This window comes from Empidonax traillii, unplaced genomic scaffold (assembly GCF_003031625.1).
Source record: "Empidonax traillii isolate 1590-97213 ecotype Southwest subspecies unplaced genomic scaffold, ASM303162v1 scaffold2501:size33352, whole genome shotgun sequence".
Taxonomy (NCBI): domain Eukaryota; kingdom Metazoa; phylum Chordata; class Aves; order Passeriformes; family Tyrannidae; genus Empidonax; species Empidonax traillii.
Genome location: NW_020957694.1, coordinates 3,255 through 17,082, shown reverse-complemented (window position 1 = coordinate 17,082; position 13,828 = coordinate 3,255). Strand labels below are relative to the sequence as shown.

The window sequence follows — 13,828 nt, the reverse complement described above, 5'->3', positions numbered from 1 at the left end:
TGGCCCAGCTGGAGGCCGTTCCCTCTCCTCCTGTCCCTGTTCCCTGGGAGCAGAGCCCGACCCCCCCCGGCTCCCCCCTCCTGGCAGGGATTGCAGAGCCAGAAGGTCCCCCCTGAGCCTCCTTTTCTCCAGGCTGAGCCCCCCCAGCTCCCTCAGCCCCTCCTGCTGCTCCAGCCCCTTCCCAGCTCCATCCCCTTCCTCAGCCTGGAATGTCCATCCCTGTGTGTTGCTGCTCCGGGGGCAGGTCCTGCAGTTCCTAATTCCAGGATGTGTGTGTTGTGCAGGGCTCTAGCTGACATGAACAATGATGGCAGGATGGATCCCTTGGAGTTCTCCATAGCCATGAAGCTCATCAAGCTGAAGCTCCAGGGGTACCAGCTCCCCTCTGCTCTGCCCCCCATCATGAAGCAGCCGCCGCTCGCCCTGCCCGGCGCCCCAGGATTTGGTAAGCTCCCTGCTCCTCCTCCTTGCCTTGCCTTGCAGCACCCCCACTGAACTAGGTTGACATTTTACAGTTTCTGAAAGAAAATCTTAGGAAAAGTGTTTCCAAAGGGCATAGACTCGAAACCAGATGCTGCATGTACTCCCCCAAAAATTGTACCGGGCTTTGAGCACAGTAACATGAGCTGAGGTCCTGTTTGCCGCAGGCCTGACTCTACTCCAGACAAAAGGTGGCTCAGCTAGCAGGGCTGGTGCATCCCAGAGTGCTGGAGTTTAGATTCCAACTTGGCCTTATGGCATCTCCAGCTTTGGCAAGATGAGCTCTGTTTTCCTTGAGTTTTTGCAAGCACCTTCTGCTTTTATTTTAAGAATAGTGCTGCTCTGGCATGAGCTGCTGGTTCAGTCCTGGGAGTTAAGTGGTGCCAAAGTCACCACCACTTCAAGGAAGAGTAGGGAAATGGGATGGGGAGAGGAAGATAAGTGAAAGTGAACCTCATGTTTGACACACTGATGCACTCCTGTGTCCTGCAGGGGCAGGTTCTTCACCTTTCTGGGTTAGTCAATGCTGTGACTCAGGTTTATTGGTGCTTGAGAATCCCAGACTGGTTTGAGTTGGAAGGGACCTCAAAGCCCATCCAGTGCCACCCCTGCCCTGGGCAGGGACACCTTCCACCAGCCCAGGGTGCTCCAAGCCCCGTCCAACCTGGCCTGGGACACTTCCAGGGATCCAGGGGCAGCCACAGCTTCTCTGCCCAACCTGTGCCAGGGCCTGCCCACCCTCCCAGCCAGCAATTCCTTCCCAATATCCCATCTAAATGTCCTAAGAAAGGGGAGCAGTGCCTCTGATAGCTGCCTGCAGCAATGGGGTTTGATCTGCTGCCGCTCACACAAGTTTTACAGTTACAAATAAAACTGTAAGAAAACAACGAAACTGGACAGAGCAAATACAGGTTTAAGTTAGAAAAAGCAGAATAAATTTAACCCCCTACAAAAATCAGCAAAATCTGTGATTCCCTTTCTCTCGTTCCCTGTACACTTGATCCCAGCTGTTTGCTTGTTCTTCCCACTGGCTTGACTGGCCCTTTTTAACCTCCCTGTTCTCCCTGTAACTGTGCTCACCACTAAAACACTCATCACTGTGCTGTCCCCATTAGCTTTGCCCTGTTTCATCCCAACAATAGCTGGGAGCACTGATCCTGCAGCTCCTTGTGCAGCCTGGGGGCTCATTCCTGCCTGGAGCTCCCAGTGCTGCTCTTCCTTTGGTTCCGGGCAAACAATTCCTTTCTTAGCAAATGCTGGTGGGTTTTTGGGGCAGGGCTGCACCCAGTGTGGTGGTCTGTGCACACAGGCAGGGTGTTGTTCCCTGTGCCCTGGGTGTGTGGGTTCCCACGGAGGCTGCAGCCGTTGTGTCCCGTCTCAACCAGCACAACTCTCTCCTTTCTCGCCCGTAGGTCTCGGGGGCATTGCCAACATGCCCTCCCTCAGCTCTGTGGCCCCGGTGCCCATGGCATCCATGCCGGTGGTGGGGATGTCCCCACCGTTAGTGTCCTCAGTTCCTGCCGTCCCTCCCCTGGCTAACGGAGCTCCTGCTGTCATCCAGCCTCTGCCTGCTTTCGCTCACCCCGGTACGCTCAGCTCCCGCCTCTGCTGTTAACTCTGAGCACTGCCCCGAGCCCCAGGGCAGCATTCCTGGGATTGGCCTTTCCAGAGGGGCCTCTGGGAAGGACTGGGCTGGGCTTGAGCCCGCTGGCACTGGGAGAAGAGTTAAAGGAGTGTGGACATGTCCCACTGCAGGAGTCTGTCGTGGTGAGAAAATAAAAACAGCACTTGGAGAAATTAACTGGTGCCAAGAGACTGAGACTCTCCTGTCTCTTTATAACTGTTAAGTACTGCTGTTTGGGAGGGCTTTGAAATACTGGACTACATATCCTTTATCCCAATGTAATTTGGTATCAGCAGGGTTTGCATGAAACTGTGAAAGTAAACAAAGCACGAGGGAAGAGCCCTTGTGTTTCCTCCTGCTCTGTTGGCCTCCCCTACCTTCATGTTGTTAAAGAGATCCCAGCAGACCAGAGTGCCTGTGCAGTGTTAGGAATTGACTGAATGGCATGCAAGTCCTACAGCTTGAAGTGCTGGCACTAATTAATGCCTGGTTTCTCCTTCACAGCCACATTGCCAAAGAGTTCTTCCTTCAGCAGATCCGGCCCAGGAGCTCAGCTCAATGCAAAGCTGCAGAAGGCACAGTCCTTCGACGTGCCCAGGTGGGTCGTGGGGCAGGCTCTGGGTGGAGGTGGGCATTTGGGTCCCCCACACTTGGAAAAAATCCCTTCTCTGTCACAAAGTCGTTTTCTGAAATGATGTTTCCTGCAGAAACCAATCCCTGCTGATTTCAGCACTTCACGGCGTGCCGTGGTTTCACAGGGAATGCTCCAGGAGCAGGACATCGTGGAAATACAATAATTAACTATTAACAGTGTTGACACTGTTTTCAAGCTCTTGAAAACTTAATTTTTAGAAAAGCCTTTGCTCCTGTGAACACAACATGTGTTGTGCAGTCCTGCACAGACACTCCTGGTAGTGTGACAACACAACAGCTAATGCATTTAAAATTGGCAACTCCAGGGTTATTTTTAAAAGCAAAATATTTAATAGCTCTCATATTTTAAATGCACTCCACGTAATACTTTCTTCTATATTCTTCAAGTTCTGAGTGAAAAACCACCTTTTTAGATGTAGGTCTTTTAAATTATTTCAAGGCTCAGAGTCCCGATGGCCATCAGTGACCAGTGGTGCCTCAGGGCTCCATCCTGGGCCCAGTGGGATCTGATCCCCTCCCCAGTGACACACACAGGGCTCGGGGGCACCCTCAGCAGGTTTCAGGTGACCCCAAGCTGAGGCTGCAGGGACACCCCTGAAGGATGGACCATCCAGAGGGACCTGCCCAGGCTGCAGCAGCGGCCCCTGGGAATCTGCTCAGCTTTAACAGGGCCGAGTGCTGGGGCTGCACCTGGACTGGGCACCCCTGGGATCAATCCAGGCTGGGCAGGAGCAGATGGAGCAGCCCTGGGAGAAGGCCCTGGGGGTGCTGGTGGGGCAGAGGCTGGACATGAACCAGCCAGAACCCCCCGTGCCCTGGGCTGATCCCCCAGCGTGGGCAGCAGGGCAGGGGGGATTGTGCCCCTCTGAGACCCCCCTGCAGTGGGGGTTCATCTCATCCCACCCCTGACATGGACAGGGACACCTTCCACCAGCCCAGGCTGCTCCAAGCCCCGTCCAACCTGGCCTGGGACACTTCCAGGGATCCAGGGGCAGCCACAGCTTCTCTGCCCAACCTGGGCCAGGGCCTGCCCACCCTCACAGGGAAGAATTCCTTCCCAATACTGGGGAAAAGAACCTTTTCAGGTGTAAAACTTGATTTCTGTGTAGCACTTTACCTCCTTGTGAGGCTGTTGAGGCCCTGGCACAGGTTGGGCAGAGAAGCTGTGGCTGCCCCTGGATCCCTGGAAGTGTCCCAGGCCAGGTTGGACGGGGCTTGGAGCACCCTGGGCTGGTGGAAGGTGTCCCTGCCCATGGCAGGGGAGGGATGGGATGATCTGTAAGTGCCCCTCCAAACCCAATCCTTCTGATATTCTGTGCCTGAAGTGCTGATGTTCCCCCTGACACCCTGTGCTGTGGTTGCAGTGCTCCCCCCGTGGCAGAGTGGGCTGTCCCTCAGTCCTCACGGCTCAAGTACCGGCAGCTCTTCAACAGCCACGACAAAACCATGAGTGGACACTTGACAGGTACTGGAACAATTTTTATTGTCTCTCTTTTTTGAGCTGTAAAAGGCCAATTTGAGTCTTGCTGAGGCTGCTGTTCACATGGTAAGAGACTCATCAATATTTTTCTGTGTCACTCTCCCAAGTGCTTAATGGTCTTGTTTAGAAGTGAATATTCATCACAGCTGGGATCATTCTATCACCATCTCTCCTTTATTTTCTGCAACATAAATTGACCCTGGGAAATCATTCTGGAAAAGGGCACAGTGGGTTCTGTGAGAACTTGTGCAGCCATTTCCAGGGTTCAGTTCACCCACTGCTGGGAGCACCTGGCCAGTTCCAGGAAGGACCTGAGCTGGTTCCCTGGCTCAGCTTTCCCAGTTTTGGTGCATCTCTTTGTGTTTTGGAGCTTTTTGGTGTTTAATCTGAAATATTTGGTTGCCCAGAGAAGCTGTGGCTGCCCCTGGATCCCTGGAAGTGTCCCAGGCCAGGTTGGACGGGGCTTGGAGCACCCTGTGCTGGTGGAAGGTGTCCCTGCCCATGGCAGGGGTGGCACTGGATGGGCTTGGAGGTCCCTCCAACCCAAACCAGTCTGGGATTCCATGATAATTGGGCAGAAGGGATGGATAATGTATTTGTTATTTGGGGAGCCAAATAACATCTGTTATAACAAATAACAGATGCTGATCACATCTCAGCAGTGTTGCTTGTTTGTTTGTTAATATTTGTTTCCCTTTCAGGTCCCCAAGCAAGAACAATCCTCATGCAGTCCAGTTTGCCCCAGGCTCAGCTGGCCACAATATGGTAAAAATAAATCCTTTCATTTCCCTCCAAACACAAACTGTTCTTAAACCTCTGCACTGGGTTCTGTGGGGTTTTCTCCATTTTCACGTTTCTCTTTTTCATGTATTACTTTATAAAACAAAACCTGCACCTGTGTGCCTTTATTGATGTTCACAGAAGTAGCAGGAGCATGTTCTGTGTGATGCTCAGGTTGGGGTTCAGGGAGGGGTTTTTAGGCAGAGCAGATTTCAGCACCCTGTGCCTCCCCCATCCCTGACCCCACATGAAGCAGCACCAGTGAAACCTTTCCCTTTGCACAGCTTGTACAACAGGAAGCTTAACCCAAACCACACTTCCTTGGGGCTTTCTCTGCCTTTTCCATGAGTTTGGAAGGGCTGATTTCCCAGGGGCTGAAGTTAGAGACATCACAATAAGGAACTTTAAAAGGATTTGTCTCAGCCTCTCTTTCTCCTTTCAACTGGTTGTTTGCTGAACTTTATTATATTCTTACTGCCACATGGGAAATTGTTCCTAATTAATTTCTCTCCTTTATGACTCTTTGCTTGCAAACCATTGGAGCTCACCCACCTGAACTGCACTTGTTCTCTTTGCAAAGCCCTGATAGTTTCGTTATATATTAAAAACCACTCTTCCTTCTCTGTTCCATAACAAAGGGATAAAAATAAATCAGCCCAGTAGACAATTTTCCAAAAAATACTCGGCTTGTTGCCAGCCTTGAAGTAGGTTGTGTGGACAGGCGTCAACCCCCAGTGAACTCCAGGAGTTCTACACAGAACTCATTCCATTTTGGCCATCCAAACTGCCAAGTCCATGGAGATAAGAATGGATGTTCCAGCTCCTGTTGTCCTAGGAGTGGCTCCCTTTCCTGGGCCAGTGGAGCTGCAGGTGCTGTTCTCTGGGAGAGCAGAAGGTTTCTCAGGCTGGAATAGCTGATCAGTTATTTCTTTGCACCCCAGATTTTCGTTCTCCTGGCTTGTTCTTGCCTCCAGCCTGAGGAGTCAGTGACACAAGCTGTGGATCAGATGAGGCTGGAATTGTCTTCCAAATTTAAATCCCATCAACAAAGTCCTGTGCCTCAGAACATCAAAATAATATATCCCTTCCTTGCCTTTGATTGTCACATTACCATGGGAGATTTTCCTGCTTGATTAGAGTGCAGCAGGCTAGAGAAACAAATCCTGAGCTGGCAGGGACCCCCAGGGATCATCCAGTCCCACCCCAGGCCCTGCCCAGGACACCCCAACACTCCCCCCTGTCCCTCAGAGCGTTGCCCAAAGGCTCCTGGAGCTCTGGCAGCCTTGGGGCCGTGCCCACTGCCCTGGGGAGCCTGGGCAGTGCCAACCACCCTCTGGGGGAAGAACCTTGTGCTGAGCTCCAACCTGCGCCTGCCCTGGCACAGCTCCAGCCCTTCCTTGACTCCTGTCCCTGGGCAAAGTTCAAGCTGTCAATTTTGTCCAGTGCCACCTTCACACAGGCAAAAGCATTTTGTGCCTGGGCTGGGGTGTTACTCCATAACTTTTAGTATGTGCATAATGCCAGAGTGGTTTTGTGCTTGTCAGGACTAGAACATTAATGGCTTGCATTTCAGTGCCAGTGGGAGCTCTGGAATGTGAGGTGGGAGCCTCCAGGGAAGAGGGAGACCAAACCAAAAAGTTCTGCCAAACGTCTGAGCTGGTTCTTTTCTGAGTGACATTGGGCAGTGGATGTTCACAAGGTGTTCAGGAAAACTCCCCTGGTTCGTGTCCCTTCTCCAGCACGTGGTCCAGGCAGCACTCAGAGCAGGAGGAGGAGCAGCCATGGCTACAAGGCTGGTTTCAAGGCACACATCCATGAGGATTGTGGGAAGCAGGAGAGCGTTTGGGTTTCGCTTTTCGTTTGTTTTGGAAAAAAGTAGTGTGGACAAAGAAAGTGAAAAAAATGAATTAATTTGGAACTGACTGTGTGAAAATGGTGCTTTTGGACAGTGATTTATAATATTTTCTCATTGCTTTACTTTGCCCCTTCCCTTCAAAAGGAATCTTTCTGATATCGACCAGGATGGGAAGCTGACAGCTGAGGAGTTTATTCTGGCTATGCACCTCATTGATGTAGCTATGTCTGGGCAGCCACTGCCCCCTGCACTGCCTCCAGAGTATATCCCACCTTCCTTTAGGTAACACTCGGGGATCTCACTCCTGAATTTCTGTTCCATTTGGGAAAGCTGTCCTGTGAGTGGAAATTAGCACAGCAGACTGAGCAGTGACCCCTGTCCTTGTCCTGTCAGAACAGTTTGGGGGATGCTTTATGCTGACACACCCGACACAGCTTGCTTAGTCTGGCCATAGAAATCCAAAGCTTATAGTTCCTTACAGCAAATGGAATGTACTGGAACTCCAGACACATTATGGATCTACACTGTACCACACGTACAGCCCCCTTGGTACAGCTGCATCTGTGACAACTGGGGTCACTCATCACTTCTCTTCCTCTATTTCACTTCTAGTTTGGTGGAGAAATGGGTGGGAAGACAATCCATTGTAATGGAAATAGATGTTGGCATACTGTACTCTTCAGGTATCCTCCTGGAGATTCCCATTGTTTTGTGTATTCCACCTGGGATCTTGCTTTTAGCCTGACTATACTGAGCTCTTCCTCTGTCTCTGCTGCTTGTGCTGTAGTTTAAAAGCCAGCTTCAGACTGGGCACCTGTGAGAGATTCTGGGGACAGGGCTGGACATATTGGGAAGTTTCATGGAGAACTTGGAACAGGGTTTCTCAGGTCACCAGGGAGAGCTGTTGGGACTCTGGGCAATAACGTCAGTCCTAAGGGAATGTCTGAGTAAAACCCTCTGAAAGAACATTAAACGTCATAAAATGTTACACCACTGCATTGAATTTGGTTTCCTCATTAATCCTGAGTAATTTGGGTAGGCACAGGTTGTCCTAAGCACCTGAAATCCCTGTTTTCTTGGCAGAAGAGTCCGCTCTGGCAGTGGGATATCTGCTACCAGCTCAGTGTCTGTAGACCAAAGGTTACCAGAAGAACCAGCATTAGAGGAAGAGCAGCAGCAACTGGAAAAGAAATTACCAGGTGAGCGGGTGAAAAGAGGGATATTTCGTGTTCCAGGAGGGATATTTCGTGTTCCAGGAGGGATATTTCGTGTTCCCAGAGGGATGTTCCCGTGTTCCCCGTGCTGGGGGGTTGCACAGCCTACCTTAGGGGTTGGTGACATGTCAGAGGCATCACCAGGACACTGCTATGTCCAGCTGGTTCCTGATCCTTTGTGCTGGGACTCTGGAGGTGGGAACAGCCTCCAGGCTGCTCCTCTCCTGCACTCCCACGGGCAGCACTTTGCACCCCTCTTACAGGACTGCCAGGAGAACTCCTTGCTGCCTTCATCCTCTGGCGTGGGTGCTCTGGGAAAGATCCCAGCATTCCCACAGAGCCCTGATTCCTCACAGCCTGTGTAACAGTGGGGGGTTTGTCCAAGTTTCAGCAGCTCTGGGGAAGGAACAAAAGGGAGAGAAAAGGGAACTGGCAACAGGAAAGGGGGACAGACTTGAAAAGACCAGAATTCAGCTGGTTCAGCAGCTGTTGGGCAACAGTGTGTGCACACCTGGGAGGAAATATGAGCTGTCTCTTGCCTTGTATCCCAAAAATGTCCATATTGGGCATACAGGGAGAGAAGTGTGGACTGTGGGGGATGGGAATGGGAACAGAGGGTATGGAAAGGAACAGAAAGCGAAGTGGGAAGAATAATGTGGAGGGAGGACAATCCCTGGTGCTGCAGAGGGATGTCAGGGAACCTGTACTGGACCTGAGGTCACTTTTAGGCCAGTGGTGAGGATGTGGATGTGCAGGAACCCAGATTCCCTGGGCTCAGCTGCTCCAGAACTTATGACCATTTCTTTCCTGGCAGTAATGAGTGGTCTGGGGAGAATATCAAGTTTAAATTCATTGTGGTGGTTTGCATGCTGGCTTTTTGATGGGGTCACCAGCTGAATCCTTGGCCTTGCTCTGATGGAAGTTCTGGCTCTGGGACAGCTGCAGTTATCTGCTGGTCCTGTGTCCTTCCAGAGGATCACCTGGAGAATGCTTGGCCTAAATCACCCCCACCTGTTGGACTTCCAAACCTGGAAGGAAGCCTGAGGGGTGGGGATGGACCCCCACACCTTGTTCTCCTGAGGGTGTGGGTTTGAGGGGAGCAGCGGTGTAAATGCTGAACCTCAGAATGACCCCTAGAGCTCCGTTACCCCACATTATCCTCCCTGACCTGCTGCTGCTGGGAGGTTGTTCCCCCTGCACTCAGCACACACAGGACTGATGTGAGTGAGCCGGTGACAGATTCCTGCCCCTCTCTGTGGTTTCCACCCCCACCAGTCACGTTCGAGGACAAGAAGCGGGAGAACTTCGAGCGGGGGAACCTGGAGCTGGAGAAGCGGCGCCAGGCGCTCCTGGAGCAGCAGCGCAAGGAGCAGGAGCGGCTGGCACAGCTGGAGCGGCAGGAGCAGGAGAGGAAGGAGCGGGAGCGGCAGGAGCAGGAGCGCAAGAGGCAGCTGGAGCTGGAGAAGCAGCTGGAGAAGCAGCGGGAGCTGGAGCGGCAGAGGGAGGAGGAGAGGAGGAAGGAAATCGAGAGGAGGGAGGTGCGTGGAGCACAGGGTGGCCCAGGCAGGGGGTGCTGAGCACGGCCTGGGAGGGGCACATGGCCTGGGCTGACACTGGCACTGAGCAACACTGGGAACAGGAGCACACATCTCGGGGGGTTGGAGGTAAGGAAGAGTCAGCAAGGCCTTCATTTTTCCTGTGGAGGGAATGGGGGAGATGTTTCCATGTAGGACAGCGTGCTGCTGACCTCTGACTTCTTTAAAAATGATGATTATTGTTATTTGATATAAAGAGATGCTTGAATGAATGAAGAAAAACCTATGGCATTCATGATTTCCGAGGGATGAGGGAATTTTGTAAGATCCCAGAACGGTCTGGATTGGAAGGGACCTTTAGTATCATCCAGTCTCTCCCCTTGCCATGGGCAAGGACACCTTCCCCTAGCCCAGGCTGCTCCATCGATTTGTCAAAGGAAACACACTCTGGGTAACTTAAAAGGCTCTTGTTCTCTGCCACTGCCAAACAATGATGAGTTCAGTGCAGAGCACTTGGCTATTCGTTGCAAAGCTGCAGGATGTCCAGGGGTGCAGGTTGGAAAGGGATTTGATACTTTTCTGGAGAGTTTTCAAAGCCTCAATACGAAACCAGTTGGTAAATCAGAAAGCTGGATCTGGAGAAACATGAAAATGAAGGGATTCTCTCCTTAGTCACCTCTGCTGTACAGGGGAGCCCCATCTCAGTGAGCATTTAAAGCACTGAGCAATTTGTGTGCTCAGAGGCACAGAGCAGCCTAGGAGTGTGTTTTTATTAATGCCTTAACTGCTCGTTAATTATATGAATTATAACAGCAATTACATGTGTTTAGCAATTATATCTGTTTATTTAAATTTACGTTTCAGTTATGTATCCTACATTTTATTGTGTGCAATTATGTAAACGATCCCCATCCCTGTCTGTGTGTGACTTTGGCCTGTCCCTGCCGTGCCCAGGCTGCCAAGCGGGAGCTGGAGAGGCAGCGGCAGCTGGAGTGGGAGCGGAACCGCCGGCAGGAGCTGCTCAACCAGAGGAACAAGGAGCAGGAGGACATCGTTGTCCTGAAGGCAAAGAAGAAAACCTTGGAATTCGAGCTGGAAGCTCTGGTGAGTGGTGGAGCCCCAGGTCAAACACACAGCGTGGCAGTGGCTGTGTGACGGTGACTGTGCCGTGGCTGGGTTTATTTGCCAGGATCTCACTTGTAAATTCGAAGTAAAAGTACTTTTTAGGTCCCTGACTTGCCTGACAAAACATTCTGGTAAAAATAAAACCAGAGATCCTTTTCTTTCCTTTTCAAGAACGACAAAAGGAACCAGTTGGAGGGAAAGCTTCAGGATATCAGGTGTCGGCTGTCGACCCAAAGGCAAGAAATTGAAAGTACAAACAAATCCAGAGAGCTCAGAATTGCAGAAATCACCCATTTGCAGCAGCAGCTACAGGTGAGCAAACCTCCTCTAATTTTATTCTTAGCCTTGAATTTTGGCCTCCTCAGCTGCGTTGATATCCTGAGCAAACCTGCCCCAACGTGGGGTGTGCTGTTCCTTGCCCTGAAAAAAATCACTGGAGATAATTTGTCATTCCTGGAAACCAGTGTTCTTCAGACACATCTAGGAATTGTGCCTGTGTGATAGACACAGAGGCTCTATCACTTCATCCTGCTGGAATCCTGCTGTGGGGAGCAGGAAAGAAACTGTTTGGCTGCAGGTGTTTGGGAGGAGGAGGAGAAGGGAGTTTTATGGCGTGGATTTTGATGGCAGTGGTTGCAGTTCGTGTGCTGGGAGAAAGGCTTGACTTCAGTGGAATGGCTTGTTGATGATGGATTATTAATTGTGGCATAATAAACTTTCAAAGCTGCAGTTCCCAGTTAGTTCCTGGTCTAGCCCTGGCATTGTCCTTTGCTGCTGCTCCATCTAAAATTCTCTGTCGAGTGGAAGTGGAACTGCATAAGTGTCTGATTTTAGTGAGAGAACGTGCTTTGGGGTCTGTAAAGGTCCTCAGGGGGTTGTAGGATTTCATTTAGGAACTTTTCTCTTTATTACATATTTCATATTGCTTGAAATTAATTCTTGGCCTGTCATGGGGCGTCTCAGTGTGTTTCTGCCTCTACAAAGATAATCTCACCCTTAGCTTAGGAGGGCTCAGGTGTAAAGCCTGACTTAAACCCCAATCCTGCTGCTCCATTCCAGCTTCACTCTTGCCTTCCCTGGCGGCTGTTCTGGTGGATCTTTGGCTTTGGGGTGGTCTTGCAGCAGTAGCTGTGGCTCTGTGGTAATACCTTCCCTCAGGTGCTCACTGATCTCCACCGCTGATATTTCAGGCAGAGTCACATGAGGTGTTTTTGTCCCAGAAACTGTCACTGCTTAGGAGAAAAGGCCAGATTTTATCTGGGGAGAACATAAAAGCTTTTTCCTGAAAAAAAAAAAAAAAACACATTATTTTTTCAACTCTCCTGTCAGTTTTTCTGTCTCATCTGTAGAGGACAGACTGAATCAGTGAGTTTTAGAAAAGGAGATTTTAATCATCCAAACTCTCACATAGGTTAAAAAGCCAGCACTGGCATTATCTCTGCAGGCTGATGTACCTTCCCCTGGAAAGAGTTGAGTTTAATACACTTGAAACTCCCTGTGGAAAGATGAGTCAATTCAAAGGAGTAATTATTCTTGAACCTATTAATTAGTTCCAAGATGGAGTTTCATTAAGCTTGTGACAGAAATTGTGCACCACTTAATCCTGGGTGCTGGGAGTTTGTGCTGGTTACCTGGATCTGTCTGGTCAAGTGGCATTTCCAGGGATGTTCAGAAGGATCCTCCCTTCCAAACCCCTGACCTGGGACTTGCTTATTACCTGCAGGGACCATTTGCCTCCTTGATGAATCCTTTGGCTCCCAAGGAATTGGAAGAGAACTTTGCCTTGTTCAAGGGGCAGGAGCTGGGATTTGATTTCACTGCCGTGTGGGACATTACTCAATTCTTGGACACTCCTTGTTGCATGAAACTTCAGAGTTAGTGATGCCATTAATGTCTTTCATCTGTTTCTCCAGTACAAGGGAAGGATGTGGAAAACCATCTGGTGGATGTTCTTGGATAGGTTCTTATTCCATGGTTGTCTGGGGTTTCAGGAAGCAGAATTTGACCTCCACGATCCCTTGGCGTTCTCTGTCCTTACACACTCTCCAAACTATTCAGTGTGTTGAGTAATCAGGAGTTTGGAAGTGTTCTGGCCTTTAAAACAAAACACTGAGGTGGTGATCTCATTCCACCCTGAAACGCTGTCCTGTGGTACTTTCTGTGCTTGCAGCATTTTTTCTGTAAACCCTGTTTTGTTTTGACTCCCATCCTGCTGTCTGGTTGATCTGCAGGGTTCTCAGTCCCAGACACACAGGCTGGTTGGGTTGGAGGGACCTGCCAGGTGCCCTGGGCAGTGCAGCTGGACAGGGAGTGCCACGTGTGGCTCCAGCACTCAGCTCTGCCGTAGCTGATTTTGGCTTCTTTGTGGATTCATGAAGTCCTTGACTCTGCTGTGCTGTCTCGGGGTATTTGCTGGAACAGAAGGAGATTACAGGAGTCTGCAGTCGTTGCATAATCGTCAGATGTGAGCTGGAACTGCAGAGCCCAGTCAAGGCCTGGCAGGAGGAAACTGGGACAATCTGGAGCCGTGTCAATGCAGCCAATCCCGTGGACCTGGAACAAAAACCGCAGCTTTCCATGGAACTCATGATTTGGGTTGGGAGGGACTTCAGAGCCCATCCAGTGCCACCCCTGCCATGGGCAGGGACACCTTCCACCAGCACAGGGTGCTCCAAGCCCCATCCAACATGGCCTGGGACACTTCCAGGGATGGGGAGTCCACAACCTCTCTGGGACTCACTCTGGTATTGAGCAGTCAGGTGACATTTATTCTTAGGGTGGTGTGATGTCATCTGCAATCCCTCCTGACAGATTGAACCTGTCAGCTGGCTGAGGCCTCAAAAGCCTGCAATTCTGGACAGCTGCTCCAAGGAATTGCTCTGTTTGTCTGAACGTTGGGATGTCCAGACCCAGGGGCCCTTGGTAAAATAAGCTGTTTCACCTCCTGCTGCTGTGACATGTTTTGACACCCTGAAGTTGGAGGTCAAGGCTTCTGAAAGGTGTGTGAAGCAGCTCTTCATCCTCCAGAAAGAGCAAGGATTCTTTATGGAACATAAGTATAAATGTATATATATATATATA

At 50.7% G+C, this 13,828-nt stretch overlaps 1 protein-coding gene across 1 annotated transcript in view; it reads left to right on the top strand.

Moving 5' to 3' along the window:
* Positions 1 to 13,828, top strand: part of LOC114071995 (intersectin-1-like) — a gene marked incomplete at its 3' end in the record, with an annotated part of 30,904 nt that overhangs the window by 15,156 nt on the left and 1,920 nt on the right. The window contains exons 4-13 of the mRNA XM_027909903.1: positions 285 to 445; positions 1,893 to 2,066; positions 2,609 to 2,702; positions 4,123 to 4,223; positions 4,940 to 5,003; positions 7,018 to 7,155; positions 7,957 to 8,072; positions 9,363 to 9,625; positions 10,577 to 10,726; positions 10,919 to 11,059. Coding sequence (XP_027765704.1) covers positions 285 to 445; positions 1,893 to 2,066; positions 2,609 to 2,702; positions 4,123 to 4,223; positions 4,940 to 5,003; positions 7,018 to 7,155; positions 7,957 to 8,072; positions 9,363 to 9,625; positions 10,577 to 10,726; positions 10,919 to 11,059 — 1,402 coding nt within the window. The remainder of the gene's footprint in view (positions 1 to 284; positions 446 to 1,892; positions 2,067 to 2,608; positions 2,703 to 4,122; positions 4,224 to 4,939; positions 5,004 to 7,017; positions 7,156 to 7,956; positions 8,073 to 9,362; positions 9,626 to 10,576; positions 10,727 to 10,918; positions 11,060 to 13,828) is intronic.